Raw genomic sequence first — 18,754 nt, 5'->3', positions numbered from 1 at the left:
AGGTTTTTCATATCTCACTGAGAACTCATTACTGAGGTGACAAGAGTTAATTTAATTTTTGTCACAAAATCGTATGGCTCATATATATCCAAATGAAGTTAAGGTAATGTGCTTCCTGGTACCACCTTCTTTCCCATCATGGGATGCACCACTGAATGTTAAATCCTACACTGTACATTGTAATACATGCACACATTAAAAAGCAAGCGTCTTCAAGTGCATTCAGTGGAGCACATCTTGAGTAGTAGTAGCAGTATCTCTCTTTCTTTTAAGTGAAGTCTTCAAATAATTCTAACTTAGCACAAAATATTCTGCAGACATGATATTAGATACTCTACTGATTACCCCAAGTTTGTTAACATTGTCTGATTCAATTGTCAATTTCAATTAAAGATTGAAATCTGATTATCAATTTTAATTAAAGATATTCACTAAAATGGGACTTTGACAACAATGATATTTTTCAGACCATTTTCTTTTCATCTCATTGTGATTTCTGTTGAAATTTCAAAGTGAAAGTTTCTGTAAAATACTTATTTTAAAATACTGTCTTCTCTAACAGGGGGAGGCAATTTAAAAATAATAGTATGGCACTTTTCTTCACCAAATTAAAAATAATTTCAAAGACAATTTTGTATCAAATATTTTTGTCAAGAATTTTCATCAAAAGAAATAAAAGCTCTGTCATTTGAAAAGAATCGCAAAACATTTTTACTTTTTTCAGCCAATACAAACTCTTTCTTCCATTATTACTGTTCTGTTGCTGTGTGGGCATAGGTTTCCAAGTTACTGTATACATATCAAGTAGGTGACAAGAACCTGTGGCACATCAGTGTGTACTAGATGTGATGTGGTAGCATTAACCCCATGCCTTCCACCCCATGTAATATTTTAAAAGATAAACAATTGGCTGGATCTGGGGGACATGGATCTGTGGATCAGTGGTTGACAGAGGTTCCATGTGGCTGAATCTGCTTGGGCTCCAGAACTTAAATAATTTGTTAATGAATGTGCGTTCATTTCTTGAAAGGATTGAGAGGACCTGGGGTTCATTTCTTGAGAGGAACTCACAGTGTGAGTTCTTTTCTTGAGAGGATTCCAGATTTCCAGTATTTTAAGATTTAACCAATAAAAAATCCAGTCCATTTTCTTGCAAAGACAACCTTCAGAAAGAATCACAGTAAATAAAGTTTAAGACAAAAAAAAAAAAAAAACATTTCCCCTCCTAATATCCAAAGCTGAAATGTCAAAAACTTTTCTTCTACCTAGCCCCTTCAAGAAGTAGGCACATGCCTATCAGTTCCTGAAAGAAGGTCTGTTACACCCTTCTGGGAAAAATACCTAATTTGTTCTGATTTTTGGGACCTTCATCATACAAACTCCAGACCCCTACCATTGTGAAACAAAGAGCATTAGAAGCTCCTCTTCATATGAGATTCAACTCAATATTTCTTCATCTTACACTTTCCTCATCTTAGAATTTTTATTAAAGGTTTGGCACCTTCCAGGTGTACCTCGTTTCACAGTATATAGCTCTCATGTTAAATTGCTCTTCAAGCTGGCGGGCTCCTTCCAAAATGGAGGAGAAAGCAGGAGGATGCCTCTTCTGCTTGCTTACCTGCAGTTTTGCATAGGTGGGAAATTTTGCTTATTCTGATATGGGATCAGCCTCACACAGGCTGCATCTACACAAGATGCTGACTGCGCAAGTAGCTCGTTGCTACTGTGCAGTAGTGTTGAATGGCATGAAGCATGATGTGACACTACTGCACAGTAGTAACAAGCTACTGCTGAGTCATTGTCACCAAAAAGTAGTTCAGGGACACTGCTGCAGAGTAACTCTGGTTACTGTGCAGTCGTTTAGTACTTGTGTATGCAAGTACTAAATGACTGCTCAATAACAGCTGCACAGTCAGCATCTTGTGTAGATGCTGCTACAGAGCAGCAGCATGATCCCATCTGCCAATGTAAGCATTAAGCTACTTCTGCACACTCTTGACCTGCATTCTTTGCAGTTTAGTCAGTGCTCCAGGAAGTGGTCCCAATGAATAGGTGGGACTACTTGAATATTAGCATCTTGATTGAAAAAATAGATACCATAGAATCAAGCACTTCAGGAAATATTATTTTTATGTTCCCCTTTCCTTTTTCCCAGGGATTTTTTCCATCCCACCTCTGTGCACTGGACCCAATATCTGTTGTTTACTGCCAGCAATGCAAGCACTGAAGCTTCAAAGGGACTTTATGACCTCCTCACTTGCTAGCTCCTTTGCCTCTCTTTGCATTCCATATGTTTAATATATATGAGCACAAACACAGCTGGGACATAATAAGCTGTCTGCCAGGAACAGCAGCAAGACAAAGTGGAGTCAGCAGAAGGATTGAATTACAGGAGCCTTGCCTTCCTGATTTCTCCAGCACAGTTGTTAGACTGTTAACCAGCACTTAATTTTTCTGTAAAAAATAGTTGCAGTTGTTATTACTGTTTGCTTTCTTAGTCTCTGACTTGGGAGATGAAGAGAGGGGGGGTGGAGAGAGACCGTGCAGAGGAAGCAGCAATCTGGCCATAACATGCCTTGTGTGAGCAGCTAAAAGCAGCATTGACAATATAGAAAATGGATGAGGTTAGTAATGAAGATGGAGAAGGCAATGGGTAATGTAGAAAGTTTAAAAGCAAATGGGAGATAAATGGGAAGACTAAAATGGGAGCCCAGATGATTTAGAAATATCTTTGGTATAAGGGCCAAAAAAATGACCATGAAGGAAAATACCATTGGGAGGGAGCCATGGGGGGTTAGGAAAGAAAGGAAAGGAGAGACAGAGAAAATAAAATAGAGATCAGAGAAGGTAAATAATTGATGGGGAGAAAAACTGACAGAACAGAGAAAAATAGAGATAAAGAATGAAGGAAACTGAAAGAGAGAGATGAAGGAATAATAATATTGAAAACAAGCATGGTATTCCATACATCTCTAACACATGCAAGCAGCATTGTATTCATTTACATCCTTTTATTTTTGTTACATTTCCCTAGAAGAAAAGTGGGAGTCACAATAATTTTGTAATGTGCCCAATATGCACACATTTGCCTTCTGACTTACAATGCAAATTGGGTTGTAACCCTTGGGCTCCTAGAAATTTCCATGCAAGTCTGGGTACACTGCTATCATGGTGGGGGGGGGGGGAGTAAAAATCTTGACAGGAGCTGTGAAACATCTTCCCGGGGATTTATTTTTAAGCCTAAAGGCTTAATTCATTTGATTCATAGGTTCATAGATGCTAGGGTCAGAAGGGACATCAACAGATCATCGAGTCTGACCCCCTGCCTGGGCAGGAAAGAGTGCTGGGGTCAGATGACCCCAGCCAGATGTCTATCCAGCCTTCTCTTAAAGACCCCCAAAGCAAGGGAGAACACCACCTCCCTTGGAAGCCCATTCCAAATTTTGGCCACCCTTACCATGAAGAAGTTTTTCCTGATACCTAATCTAAATCTGCTGTCTGTCAGTTTGTGACCATTGCTCCTTGTTACCCCAAGAGGCACCCTGGTGAGCAGAGCCTCTCCGATGCCTTGCTGTGTCCCCCTAATGAATTTGTAGGTAGTCACAAGATCACCTCTCAGCCTTCTCTTGTGGAGGCCAAAGAGGTCCATGTTCCTTAGTCTCTCCTCATAGGGCTTGTCCTGTAAGCCTCTAACCATACGAGTGTCCATCCTCTTGACCCTCTCAAGTCTATCAACAGCCTTCTTGAAGTATGGTGCCCAAAACCGGATGCAGTACTCCAACCAATGCCCTGACCAACCCTGACCAATGCCGCATAGAGGGGAAGTATCACCTCCTTGGTTCTATTTGTCGTGCATCTACTGATGCATGGTAAAGTGCGGTTAGCTTTGCTGATGATTTTGTCACACTGACAACTCATTTTCATCTTGGAGTCCACTATGACTCCAAGATCCCTTTCCACTTCTGTGCGGCTGATACAGTCACTTCCCAGTCAGTAGGTGTGCTGGGTATTTGTACGCCCTAGGTGCAGCACTCTGCACTTGTCCTTGTTATACAGCATCCTATTGTGTATTGCTCACTTTTCTAACCTGTCCAGGTCTGCCTGCAATCATTCCCTACCCTCTGGAGTGTGTACTTCACCCCACAATTTAGTATCATCTGCAAACTTGGACAGAGTACACTTCAAACCCGCATCCAAGTTACTGATTGTCACAAGGCACTGAGGTGCCCTGCTCCTAAAGAGGGGAAACTGCTAGAGAAAGAGCCCTAGCAGTGAATAAGGACCCCAGCTGTTGGTTGCCAGGGCAACTGGAGCCAGCAAGCAATCTCACCTGCCAGTGGTCAGCTGACTGAAAGGGGCAGGGCCTGGCTCCCTTATAAACTCTAGGAGCTGAGGCCAGAGGTAGTTCACTGCCAGCAGCCCAGGAGGAAGGAGCTCTCTGCCATGAAAGAGAGGAGAAGCCTAACTGAAGGAGCAGCAGCTGACACAGCTGCGGAATGGAGTTTTTCCCGGTAGGCTGGAATGTTGTTGTGGACAAACAGCTTCAGTTTAAGTTACAGCCGAAGGGCTTGCATTTGTGTTGTTGTTTATCACCAGTGGTTTGGGTGAGGCTATTAGGGGTTGGAGGAGGCCTCATAAGGGACCCACAGTAGTGTGGGGACCCGAGCGCCAGTGAGGGCACAGCATTCGGGGTACATAGACCCCAGCCCCAGAGAGGGGCAGTTGAGAAGCCTGAGAGAAGGGGGCATTGCTGAGAAGCCCCAGTGCAGGTGTAGTGAGCCCCGGAGAAGGGGGCAGCATTGCGGTGAGCCCCGGAGAAGGGGCAGCACTACAGAGAGAAGGCCCGGAGAGAGGGTGGCATTGCGGAGAGGCCCGGAGAAAGGGCGGCAATACTGAGGAGGCCCGGAGAGAGGGCGGCAACACAGAGGAGGGGCAGCATTGTGGAGAAGGCCCCAGAGAGAGGGCGCAGAGAGAGACAGGGCTGTGGAGAGCCCGAGCACCAGAGAGAATGTAGACCTGGACAGAACAACATCCGTGACATCTGCGAGGCTTGGGGCGTGGTATTGGGGTGGTAGGAGCCACACATAGCCCATAAGTCTAGGGTGGCCCGAAGCACCCATTTGCAGGTCAGGACCCATGAGGGGTCTGGGAGTCCACGGGGCCAGAGGTTATAGTAAACCGTGTCCAAGAAGACATAGGGCAGCCTCCCTAATATATTGGAACATCAAGGACATGGCGGGTGAGAATCTGAGGGTGCCCTTGGGCCAACTTGGCACAGGAAGGGGGCCTTGAGGAGTTCACGGCCCTTCTGCAGGACCCCGCTGTAACACTGATGAAGATATTGAAGAGTACAGGTCCAAGGACCAAACCCTGTGGGACCCCACTACCCACATCCTTCTAGTTCGATACCGACCTGTCTGCTACCACTCTCTGGGTGCGACTGCTAAGCCAATTTGCCACCCACCGGACCGTGTAAACATCTATGTCACAGCCTCTTAATTTATCTATGAGAATGGGATGAGATACTGTATCAAAGGCCTTGCTAAAGTCCAAGAAAACAACATCCACCTCTGCTTCTGTATCTAAGCATTTTGTGACCAGTTAATATCAGTGTGTGTTCAGTACTTAATGCCTTACATGCTTGTTTCTATAACAAGACACTGGGCAAACCAACCATTGGCAAACTACCATTCTTCTATACAGAGTAACACTCATACACCCTGGCATATGAGCTTTTGGTTACACATTTCTGAAATGTCATGTTCTTCTATCACAGGCACTGAAGGTAGTAAAGCCAAAGATAATACTTATTTTTTCACAGAGTTTCATTAGAAAATCTGAACTCTTCCCTCCGCTATTTTGTTCAAATCTCATAGTACTGTTTGGCATATTGCAGTAATGTAACAGCAATCATTTGACAATGAAAAATGGGAAGCGTCTTTTCACATTTGTGAAGAATGTATTTATTGTTTCATTATAGCTTAAGCCATAGGTCTTATTTTGTGAAACCTTACTGTTTTCAGCAGTCTATCTCCTCAGAAAGAACTTCATATTAATTATAGTTTCAAGGGCCCTATTTGTTCCTACTTGATTTAATATTTGTTACCAATCAGTTTTTTTGTTGAATGTTCAGAAATTTAAAAATATTAATCCTGGATACTGCTGTAAGTTGTTATTGTAATCCTGCTATTAGTATTTAAATAGAGGCCTCTAAAAATTATTAATGTATGCCATATTCAACTAGTAGCCAGAAGAAATTTTTGATCATCCTTGTAGAAAAATGTGGTAATCAAGCAAGTTTAGTCTACAACAATAAAAACATTAACACCTTCATAGACATGTAACATTCAAGGTATGAAATATTATTAGTCTGTCTATATCATTGTTCCAAATAGAGAAATGCCAGTAAATTGCTTTCAAGGGTTTTTGTTTCTGTTTTCATTTTGTTTGATTGTTTTGTCAATAATATCTTCTTTTTTTTTTTTGTAATCTTATACACAGACAAGGTATAATACATAATACAACTTTAAAATTTTGCCGAAAGTAAGTAAATAAAAGAAAATAGTGTATGACACTGTATAAATTCATAAACTGAGTACACATGTCATGGGCCAATATCATGACAGCTAATCCACAGAAAGGGTTAGGTTTTTGAGAGGACAGTGTCACAACCCATGGGTGTGATTTTGTGTGCGCGCGCTTCATAGATGCGCACTGCTAAATTATTTCCTGCCAGGAGAAGCTTTCTTTGCAGGGTGCATTTCTTAGTTGCAAAGAGAAATGCACGGTGCAAAGGAGTTCCCGCCACCCGCATGCAAATTTGTGTCCCACTATTGGCCGGTTCTAAATTATTCCCACGTGGCGGCTAGTGATTGGCTTGCTAGCCGTATAAGAGGTTTGAGCGGTTTCCGCCCAAGTTGGAGGACTCCACAACCATCTGGAGGAGGAGGACTTCACGTCTTGTGAAGACCTCTAAGCGCTGCGGAACTTATCGGACCCAGCGTGTACCTTGAGAAGGCTATAGGGGTCTGATCAACCTCTGGCCTCTCCCTGTCGCTGAACGATCCCTCGACGAACCCCTTCCCTGCACGCAAGTTCCACGGAGCCTAGCAAACTGTGTGTGAGTGAATCCAGAGCTCTTTCTCCTAGTTGTTTTCTTCAGTTGACACGATGGGCTCGCGTGTTTAGAGCCTTCAACCGGATTGGGCTAGAGGTTTGCATGGAAGGAACTCTTGTCTGCTTCTCTTCTTTTCTGTCTGTAACTGCAACTCAAGCAAGTTTTCCTGCCTGTACCATGACCATCTTCGGTGTAAGTAAAAATAATCTTTAATCAACAGCTAAGCATCCATGCCTAATTCTAGCCCGCCGGCCTGCATTCCCCAACCTGCGTGCCAGGGCTGCTGGCCACAGCCCGCCACGCGCCCCCGAAGGCCTCAGACCACTCCCGGCCTGCACAGACAGAATGTCAAAGAAATTCTCACTGGCAGGAGTTCCTAGAATCGACCACTGCGACATCCTTTACAAAGAAAGTGTGAGCCTTTGGGCCAAAATAACTACATAGTAAGCAACTTGAATTGCTGGAGAGAGAGAGAGAGAGAGAGAGAGAAATCACAGCCCTATTTTTCTTACAGTTCTCAGTGGCAAACCCTTTTGATCCTCATGTTCACTAAATAAAAGAGTGGAAATTGTGTTTCTGCTGTGATGAAGAGAATGAGGACTCCTTGTCCCCTCTCCTTGTACATTCATATCGTGCTAACCAAAATCTCATTCTATATCCAGACACAGGCACACTTTAAAATTCAATCAAGACCTGAAGGCAAACACCAACAAAATGTTGTGTTTGAATCAAGGCTTTTGGTCCAGCCCATTGTATAGCACTAGACTATAGAAAACGGCCCCATAAAATCTCAGCTACAGACAATAAGACAAGTATTGCTGCATTCAGCAAGCTAGAGAGGGGGGATGCCCACATTTCAGTCATTTAGGAACACAGCATTGGCAATAGCAATGTTTTCTTTCAGATGACCAAAGTACAGGAGCTGTGGTAAGAAGGGATATTCATTTGATGGAGCAGCCTCACTGAAGAATATGCATTGAATAATCATTCCCACAATACTGTGGTTCAAATTAACCTACTCATCTTCATGATACCTTTCTGATGTCCCCAATCTGCATCCTAGCACATCAGTTTTAAATATTATTCCACTTACACAGTAATGTATTGTCTACAACCATATCTATAAGAACCAAGAATTGTCTGGCGCTAAGGACTCATAACTGACAACTGTATGTGATCTCCTTCTTTCTAACATTCTTTGCATTGGTTGGGGAATAAAGTCTGGAAACTATTCAAATATATACATACATGAAGCTTCTGATTATTTTTCTGGGTTTATCATAATTGTAACATTCCTGGGGCTTTGCATAATCACTATATTCTACCTTGACCCAACGTTATTGATTGACCACTGAAAAAAACTTCATTCTTTCTGCAAGGTTGTTGGTTGTAGCTATGTTGGTCTAAAGGCATAAGCAGGCAAGGTTCTTTGGGTAAAGAACTAAACAACCAACAACCCTCAACATAAAAGATATTGAATTTTGCCATTTGAAATGGAAACTTCACAACATGAAGAAAAAAGAAGGTAACCTCAACAGCGACATATATTTTTTAAGCCTATGCAAGAAACTCAACATCATTCCTTGAGGACTGAGCATCTACAATCCTCTGCCACACACAACTCCAAATATTCTTCACAAATATGCAGGAGAACTTCAGATCCAACTATTTAGTTGGTCTAATAAAAGATATCACATCTACCCAAAGAACCTTGCCCGCTTTCATTCTTTGTGGAAGCTAACTGAGTCTAATTAATCTAATATCTTGTTGGCATGGATAAGGTGTCACTTCATTTTGAGGTAAAAATGCAAGAGACCCGAAGACCAGATTCCATTGCAAGTACAGTTTGCAAAAATGAATTATGGCAAAAAATCTGAGTACTTCCATTGTGGATAACTTACTTCCACTAGATAGAAATTGAGCTCTAGTAAGTTGTTTTCTCCCCACAACTATTGAAAAGCTGTTCCAGCACTTCACTAGTATTAGCAGAGAAAGGGATGATGAGGTAGCCTGTGTTAGCAAAAGACTGGATTCCAGGATGAACAAAGTATCTTCCTGCCATATGTCTTTATGACCTGCCATGTTTCATAGATTCATAGATTCATAGATTTTAGGGTCGGAAGGGACCTCAATAGATCATCGAGTCCAACCCCCTGCATAAGCAGGAAAGAGTGCTGGGTCTAGATGACCCCAGCTAGATGCTCATCTAACCTCCTCTTGAAGACCCCCAGGGTAGGGGAGAGCACCACCTCCCTTGGGAGCCCGTTCCAGACCTTGGCCACTCGAACTGTGAAGAAGTTCTTCCTAATGTCCAATCTAAATCTGCTCTCTGCTAGCTTGTGGCCATTGTTTCTTGTAATCCCCGGGGGCGCCTTGGTGAATAAATACTCACCAATTCCCTTCTGTGCCCCCGTGATGAACTTAAAGGCAGCCACAAGGTCGCCTCTCAACCTTCTCTTGCGGAGGCTGAAAAGGTCCAGTTTCTCTAGTCTCTCCTCGTAGGGCTTGGTCTGTCGGCCCTTAACCATACAAGTGGCCCTTCTCTGGACCCTCTCCAGGTTATCCGCATCCTTCTTGAAGTGTGGCGCCCAGAATTGCATGCAGTACTCCAACTGCGGTCTGACCAGAGCCTGATAGAGGAGAAGTATCACCTCCTTGGACCTATTCGTCATGCATCTGCTGATGCACGATAAAGTGCCATTGGCTTTTTTGATGGCTTCGTCACACTGCCGGCTCATGTTCATCTTGGAGTCCACTAGGACTCCAAGATCCCTTTCCACCTCTGTACCACCCAGCAGGTCATTCCCTAGGCTGTAGGTGTGCTGGACATTTTTCCTCCCTAGGTGCAGCACTTTGCATTTCTCCCTGTTAACTGCATCCTGTTGTTTTCTGCCCACTTGTCCAACCTATCCAGGTCTGCCTGCAGCTGTTCCCTGCCCTCCGGCATGTCCACATCTCCCCATAGCTTTGTGTCATCTGCAAACTTGGACAGAGAGTACATTTCACTCCCTCGTCCAAGTTACTGATGAAGACATTAAAGAGTATCGGTCCAAGGACCGAGCCCTGCGGGACCCCACTGCCCACGCCCTTCCACGTCAAGACCAACCCATCCACCACGACTCTCTGGGTGCGGCCCTCTAGCCAATTCGCCACGCACCGGACTGTGTAGTCATCCACGTCACAGCCTCTTAACTTGTTCACCATTATGGGGTGGGATACCGTATCGAAGGCCTTCCTGAAGTCTAAGTATACGACATCCACCCCTCCTCCTGTGTCCAGGCGTTTTGTAACCTGGTCATAGAAGGAGACTAGATTGGTCAGGCATGATCTGCCCGCCACAAACCCGTGCTGGTTTCCCCTCAGCATAATTTGCCCTGCTGGGCTCTCACAAATGTGAGCCTTGATAATTTTTTCAAAGACTTTACCAAGGATGGAGGTGAGACTGACTGGCCTATAGTTGCCCGGGTCCTCCTTCCTCCCCTTCTTGAAAATGGGGACCACGTTAGCCCTTTTCCAGTCCTCCGGGACTTGGCCCGTGCGCCATGAGCGTTCGAATATTCCCGCCAGTGGCTCTGCAATGATGTCGGCCAGTGCCTTCAGCACCCTCGGATGGAGCTTATCCGGGCCTGCCGACTTAAAGGCATCCAGTTCTTCCAAGTGACTCTGCACCATCTCAGGATCTACGCATGGAAGTCTGGCGCCTTGCTGCTGCCTCTCTACAACCCCAGTGAGAGACTTGTCATGCCCCTCACTTAGGAACACTGAGGCAAAGAACTCATTGAAGAGTTCAGCCTTGTCCCCTCTGTCTGTCACCAATTGTTTCTGACCATTTAGCATGGGTCCTATTCCTCCCTGGGCCTTCCTTTTACTCCCTATATATCTAAAAAACAATTTCTTGTTGTCTTTTACTTGGGTTGCCATCCTCAGCTCCATGGTAGCTTTGGCCCGCCTAACTGCCTCCCTACGAGCACGAGCAGAGGAGGTATATTCATCTTTAGTGATCTCACCTTGTTTCCACTTTTTATGTGCTCCCCTTTTGGCCCTTAGGCTGCCCTGGATTTCTCTGGTCAGCCATGGAAGCCTCCTGGCCCCTTTCCCTCTTTTGCCTTGCTCGGGGATCGTCTTGCTTTGTGCCCGAAGGATTGTTTCCTTAAGGCACAGCCACCCTTCTTGGGCTCCCATCCCTTCAAAACTCCTACTCTGCAGTGCGTCCTTGACTAATCGCCTGAGTTCATTGAGATCAGCTTTCCTAAAGTCTAGCACTTTCACCCTACTAGTTACCTTACCCACTCGATGTCTTATGTTGAATTCTATTATTAGGTGATCACTGTCTCCCAAATGGCTACCGATCTGGAGGTCCCCTACCATGTCATCCCCTGTTGCCAATACCAGATCCAGTATGGCATTCCCCCTAGTGGGATCATGCACCTCCTGTGTCAGGTGGAGGTCCTGTACACAAGTTAGAAACCTGCGTGAGCGGTGGGACTTTGCTGTCTGCGTCTCCCAGCAGATGTCTGGGTAGTTTAGGTCCCCCATGACTACCGCCTCTTTAGCTTTTATGGTCTCCGAGAGTTGCCTCAGGAGCCCCGCATCTATTTCTTCCCCTTGGTGTGGGGGTCTGTAGCAGACCCCTACCACCAAATCCCTTTCTCCTTGCCCCCCATGTAGCCTAACCCACCACCCTTCTACTTCCTCAACCTTGGATTCTGTCTTGATGAGGGTTGATGTATATTGCTCACTGACATAAAGTGCAATCCCCCCCCCTTTCTTCCCCGACCTGTCCTTTCTGTACAATCTATAGCCTTCAATATGTACCGCCCAGTCGTGGGATGAATCCCACCAGGTTTCTGTTAGCCCCACTAAGTCATAGGTGTTTAGTGCAAGCAGGAGCGCTAGTTCATCCTGCTTGTTCCCCAATGTTGGAAATGGCCATCAAGTCTAGCATCTTGCATCCAGAAGTAACTATTATTTACTGCTGTCATACACCCAGGCAGATGTCAAATGCAGTTCCTGGGGGAAACTATTCCTTTCTGACCCCTCTAGTAATCACCTTATGCTCGGCAGTGAGTCCTTTTGTTATCCTTATTGTACCCCACATAAACAGAAAGTTGTTACTGATCAAAAACTGCTATTGTTTTGTGGTTTGTCATAATCCCACTATGTTATGATTTAATATAGTAATGATTTATTCTGAATTTCTACAATTATTTTAAACATGACTTTAGTATGTTTAGTGTGCAGAGTGAAAATTTGGGGAAAAAACATATTTTGATACTAAGCAATTTTAATTTAGTGGCAGATTATATTCTCATTTACAACAAAGCAAATGCCTTATATATTAACCGTGTCCCTGAATTTCATGCCAGACTAGATTTAAATACAACTCCACTGACCTCTCCAGAGGTCACTGGTACAATTCCCCTGACAGAGTTATCCCAGATCTTCAGAGTTATCCCAGATTGTAACAGTTATCCCAGATCTTCAGAGTTATCCCAGATTGTAACAGTGACTATGTTGCTATTATTCATGTCTTTTCAGTGAATACATTTGTATACCAATTTTACATTATGACTAATCTTTTGCATCACAGAATAAGTTTTCCAGTGTAAAAAAGTCATCAATTGTATATGAAACATATTAACTAAGATAGTTTCCCCATTACAAAGCAAACATCAAATTATGTTGTCCAATGGGACTGTTTCCAAAAATGCATTTTGCAAAATTCACAAGAGAATTGGATGAATCAGCTTGCATTCCAGTGGTACTTTTTGTATTAGAAAATTTTAAATTGAAATTTTGCAGCATGTAAACTCATTTATCATAGCTGATCTCTGCTTCCAGCTGGGGTCTTAAGTGACCAATGTGAGTTTCCCAATCAAATACAAATTAACATTGATTTGATTTACACTGAATGCTTAACTGGGTTTTTAAAATATCCTTGTTTCAATGTGAGTGAGTGAGTGAGTGAGTGAGTGAGTGAGTGAGTGAGTGAGTGAGTGAGTGAGTGAGTCTCTCTTCTGTACTTTTAAATGAATAATTTAATCTACAGGTGGCTATCTATTTTCCCAGGTTAGCAATACCAAGGAGTGCAAGACTTAGTCTTGTTTTAGTAGCAAGGGAAAAGGTGGGTGACTGGGAGTAAATATTTTTGAGAGTTGTTGTTAGTTAGAAAAGAAGAATTTAGAGAGACTTGTCCATATGAAAAGGTTTATAGCAATATTTCTGAGAAAGAAATCAGAACACCTCTTAAGCAGTGTTCTAAGGCAGTTCTTGAATAAGAAGAAAGAAAATCAAAACCAAGAAATGCAAGCAATTGAAAAGAGGTTCTACAGCACAGGTATAGGCAGATCAGGACACACATGGAGGGTTTGCCAGCAGTTTAATGGTGAAAAAGGAGAAGAATCAGAGAAGGGTTAAGGCACGGAGAAATGAAATTAGATACTTGTTAAATAGTGACGTGACATGCAAAATTAAAGCAACACTTATTGACTCGCTAGTAATTTTTGCATCATAGGAAAATAATTCAATTAGGGATTTCTATTTGGAATTCTGTGGCCTATATTACACCGGAGGTGACATTAGATCATTAGTCATCATAGGAATTTCTTCTGGCTTTAAAATCATGAAACCTTTGACATGAAAACTCTGAACAAATCCCAGGCAGGGCCCCACCTAGCCAGAGAGCAGATTCATCAATGGTGGGCCCATTGCGCATGCATGTAGTTTAAAAGGGCCCGCCAACAGCAAAAAAGCCTCAGGCTCCAGGAGTGGCGAGAGACGTGTGGGTATAAGCTCGCTGCATCCCTGCTCCCCCGAAGCCCACCTGAGACCCCCCAGCAGCTGCGGAGCCCCCTGCCAACCCCCAGCACAGCCGGAGGTAAGTAGGGCCCATGATGGGAGGGGTTAACCCTTAGAGAGTGGGAGGAGGCAGCTGAGCGGGGCCTGGGCCAGGTCTCTCCCCAACCAGGCCCCCCCAGGGAGCCATGCAACTGGAGCTGCATGAACAGGCTGCAGAAACAGGCGCACTTGTCTGCTGGCGCGTGAGTTAGTGCGGAGTTCACACAGGAGGTTGCGTGGGAGGGCCCGAGGCCCTGCCTGTGAACCCCCCAGGGTAGACAGTCCTAGCCATAGCCAGCCTACTAGTGGCATGATGTGGATGGCACGCACCGCACTCGGAGCATCCCCTTGGGATCTGCGGCCCCACCCCCCGGCACCTCAGAGATGGCCACCCAGATGGAACCCATGGTTCCGGGATACACGCAGACGGAGCCCCTGGCTCTTGGCTGCGGGGGCTGCCTGTCCCTTTTTCAGGCTCTGGGGCCTGAGAGCATAGCTACCTCCCCTTGTGGGGTCTGCTCCCTTTTGGCGTCTCTGGCATGCCACCTGGAGGAGCTGCAGGCCGCAGTCCAGAGAATGCGTGCCATCAGGGACTGCAAGCAAGAGATAGACTCCTACTGCCAGAACCTCCCATTCTGTCCAGTCAGGGGGATGGACCAAGGTAGTCAAGCGCCCTAAGGCCCGCCACACCAAGGCCTCTCCCCCGTTGAAGCTTAGCAACAGGTACAAACCTCTTGCAGCCCCAGCAGAGCCTGCTGAGTTGCCAGCTCCCACAGGCAACACAGGCCCAACTGCAGCTACTGCCCCCGCTCTCCCCAAGACAAAACGTAAAGTGTTTGTTGTGGGAGACTCCATCCTGAAGGGGACTGAAGGGGTAATCTGCTGCCCCGACCCCTTAGCCCAGGAAGTCTGCTGCTTCCCAGGGGCCCGCATCTGAGACATTGTGGAGAAGATCCCTAAGCTCCTCGAGCCCACAGACCACTATCCCATGCTCCTTATTCATGTGGGCACCGATGACATGGCTCGGAGTGCTCCCAGCTGGGTCATGAGGTGCTACAGGGATTTGGGAGCAGGGCTAAAGCATCTGGGGGCACAGGTGGTGTTCTCTTCGATCCTCCCAGTCTCGGGGTATGGACTGAGGAGGGAGAGAAGGATCCAGGTAGTCAACCAAAGACTGCAGCACTGGTGTCATCAGGAAGGCTTTGGCTTCCATAACCACAGCCCACTCTTTGGTGAGGAGGCAGTGAGCTGCTGGGAAGAGATGGCCTCCACTTCTCTCCGCTGGGGAGGAGGCTCTTCTCAGCCAGACTGGCTGACCTACTCCACCGGCCTTTAAACAAAGCCTGCCAGGGGACAGGGGGACTACCGCCACTGCTGGCCCGCTGAGCTCCCTTGCAAAGCCAGCAGGCCAAGGAACTTAAGCGAGCCTGCCCCAGCCCTGGTACAATCTGTGGGCAAGGCAAGAGCCCCAAGGGGACACTTGCCTGCCTGTACACGAATGCCAGGAGGTTAGGGAATAAACAGGAGGAACTTGTCCTTCTACTTAATGCAAATAATTATGATGTCATAGGGATAAGGAAGACCTGGTGGGACTCCACCCATAACTGGACCACAGGTATAGATGGCTATACCTTGTAAAGGAGGGATTGAGTAGATAAAAGCGGCGGGGGTGTAGCTCTCCATGTTAAGGAAAGCTACGTGTCCCTGCAATCTGATGTTGGCGACGAGGGTGGACAACTGGAGACCCCCTGGGTTAAAATCCATGTGGAACACAGCACAGGGGACACAACAGTGGGAGTCTACTACAGACCTCCCACCCATAGTCAAGAGGTTGACCAGGAGTTCACCCGGGAACTGGTTGAGGCCACATGCTCATGGGATGATCACTCAGCAAAATCCGAGCGGTCGCAAAGCTTCCTATCATGCATGGATGACCTCTACCTGACCCAAGAAGTCTATGAGCCAACGAGAGGTAAAACAACAAGAGGTAAAGGTACTGGCTACTGGGGATGACCTAATCAGTGACCTAGTGATTGATGGGAAGCTGGGTGACAGTGACCATGAGCTGGTCACCTTCACCATCCACTGCAAAGCTGGCAAGTCAGTCAGCAATATTGAAGTCCTTGACTTCAGGAAAGCCAACTTTGGCAAGCTCAGGAGGCTTTTTGGTGAGGCCCTAAGGGACCACGACCCTAGGGGGAGGGGAGTTCAGGAAGAGTGGTTGCTCCTCAAGGGAGCAATCCTCAATGCACAAGCTAATTCTATTCCATCTTGGAGGAAAGGCAGCAAGAGGGCACAGCAGCCCCCCTGGCTCTCTAGGGATCTAGCAGACCTCATGAGGCTAAAAAGTAAGTCCTACAAAGGATGGACGATTGGATTTACCTCCAAGGAGGAATATTCTGCACTGGTCTGGTCCTGCAGGGAGCAAACCGGGAAAGCCAAGGCTGCAACTGAATTCCAACTAGCCTCAAGCATCAAGGACAATAAAAAGTCCTTTTTCAGATATGTGGGGAGCCAGAGGAAAAACGAGGGCAACATTGGACCCCTGTTGAACCAGGTGGGACAACTGACAACTGACGCCCAGGATAAAGCCAACCTATTAAATGGGTACTTTGCGTTGGTCTTTCATCAGTCCCATGGGACAACCATGCCCGCTACAGGACAGGGAGGTCCAGGTGGGGGAGATCCCTCACCCTGCATCAATGCTGACCTCGTAAAGGAACACCTTGAGATGCTGGATACCCTCAAGTCAGCTGGCCCTGACAATCTACACCCCAGGGTACTCAAGGAGCTGGTGAGCATCATAGCCCAGCCTCTGGCACAGATCTTTGAGAGCTCCTGGCGCTCTGGTGTAGTGCCCAAAAACTGGAAGAAGGCCAATGTGGTGCCTATCTTCAAGAAAGGGAGGGAAGCAAATCCAGCAAACTATAGGCCCATCAGCCTGACCTCTATCCCGGGGAAGGTCTTAGAAAAGTTTATTAAAGAGGGCATCTTTAATGGGCTGGCTGATGCCAATATACTGAGGGATAGCCAGCACGGGTTTGTTATGGGTAGGTCTTGCTTGACCAATCTCATTTCCTTTTATGACCAGGTGACCTATCACCTGAACAAGGGAGAAGAGATTGATGTCATATATCATTACTTCAACAAAGCCTTCAATCTGGTGTCCCATGATCACCTCTTGGCAAAGATGGCCAATTGTGGCCTTGGGTCCACCACAGTCCGCTGGCTGGGAAGTTGGCTTCATTGTTGGACCCAGAGGGTGGTGGTTGATGGAAGTCAATCATCATGGTGTCCTGTGACCAGTGGGGTCCCCCAAGGCTCTGTCCTTGGACCCATACTGTTCAACATCTTCATTAATGATGTGGACACTGGAGTCAGAAGCAGACTGGCCAAGTTCGTCGATGACACCAAACTTTGGGGCAAAGCATCCACACCTGAAGACAGGAGGGCGATCCATGCTGACCTGGACAGGCTCAGCAAATGGGCGGATAAGAACCTGGTGGTGTTTAACACTGAAAAATGCAAGGTTCTCCACCTTGGGAGGAAAAACCTGCAGCATCCTAATAGGCTCGGCAGTGCTATGTTGGCTAGTACTATGGAAGAAAGAGACTTGGGGGTCATCATTGACCACAAGATGAATATGAGCCTGCAATGCAATGCTGTGGCTAGGAAAGTGACCAAAACGCTGGCTTGCATCCATAGATGCTTCTCAAGCTGATCCCGGGATGTCATTCTTCCATTGTACTCAGCCTTGGTGAGGCTGCAGCTGGAGTACTGCGTCCAGCTTTGGGCCCCACAATTAATAAAGGATGTGGAGAAGCTTGAGAGAGTCCAGAGAAGAGCCACGCGCATGTTCAGAGGTCAGGAAAAACAGACCTTACGATGACAGGCTGAGAGCTATGAGGCTCTTTAGGCTGAAAAAGCGCAGGCTCAGGGGTGATCTGATGGCCACCTACAAGTTTATCAGGGGTGTCCACCAGGATCTGGGGGAATGTTAGTTCACCAGAGCGCCCCCAGGAATGTCAAGGTTAAACGGTTATAAGCTATTGCAAGATCATTTCAGGCTGGACATAAGGAAGAATTTCTTTACTGTCCGAGCCCCCAAGGTCTGGAACAGCCTGCCACCGGAGGTGGTTCAAGCGCCTTCATTGAACACCTTCAAGACGAAACTGGATGCTTATCTTGTTGGGATCCTATAACCCCAGCTGACTTCCTGCCCTTCAGGCAGGGGGCTGGACTCAGTGATCTTCCACAGTCCCTTCCAGCCCTAATGTCTATGAAATCTATGAACAGTAGTGTAATGGGGGTGGGCAGGGAAATTGGGGGAGCAGCACTGGACACTGCCTTTTGAGGGGAAGGAATGGAGGGCCCTAAATATAGTTGCTGCTGCAGCTAGCCAGGCTGCCACTGCCAGCAACATGGCAGCTGCCACTGCCCCATGCACCATTTCTGCCCAGGACATAGAACTGCTTGGTTATGCCTTTGTATCAACAAAAGTATATCAGGAAAGTTCTCTTTTGTAAAAATAAATTATAATTACAAAACATTTTAAATGTATTTTTTGAATAAATTTAAAAATTAATAGAATTTTGAGGAGGTGGGGGAAAAACTTACATATTTCCACAACTAAATCTCCCTTGCAGCTTCTGTAATGTAACTTAGATGTTATTAATCATGTAAAATCTTGATGAAGGAATAATAATACTATTGTAATTGTCAGAATCTGCTGATGGTTACTTTGGCTATTAAATCCATTCAAAGAATACAATTGGTAATATTTTTTCAAAAGCAGAATAT

At 45.9% G+C, this 18,754-nt stretch overlaps 1 protein-coding gene across 3 annotated transcripts in view; it reads left to right on the top strand.

Annotated features, from left to right (window-relative positions):
* The window catches only part of MYO16 (myosin XVI), a 662,110-nt gene that overhangs the window by 629,929 nt on the left and 13,427 nt on the right, over positions 1–18,754 (top strand). The window contains exon 36 of one of the 3 annotated variants that reach the window (XM_059721093.1): positions 2,156–3,194. The exons of the other annotated variants lie outside the window; for them this stretch is intronic. Coding sequence (XP_059577076.1) covers positions 2,156–2,227 — 72 coding nt within the window. The 3' untranslated portion in view covers positions 2,228–3,194. Of the gene's footprint in view, positions 1–2,155; positions 3,195–18,754 lie in introns of those variants that run through there. 3 annotated transcript variants of the gene reach the window in all.

The sequence above is a fragment of the Alligator mississippiensis genome, chromosome 1, assembly GCF_030867095.1.
Source record: "Alligator mississippiensis isolate rAllMis1 chromosome 1, rAllMis1, whole genome shotgun sequence".
Classification (NCBI taxonomy): domain Eukaryota; kingdom Metazoa; phylum Chordata; order Crocodylia; family Alligatoridae; genus Alligator; species Alligator mississippiensis.
Note: the sequence above shows the minus strand (reverse complement) of the source record. Positions and strands in the feature narration are given on the sequence as shown.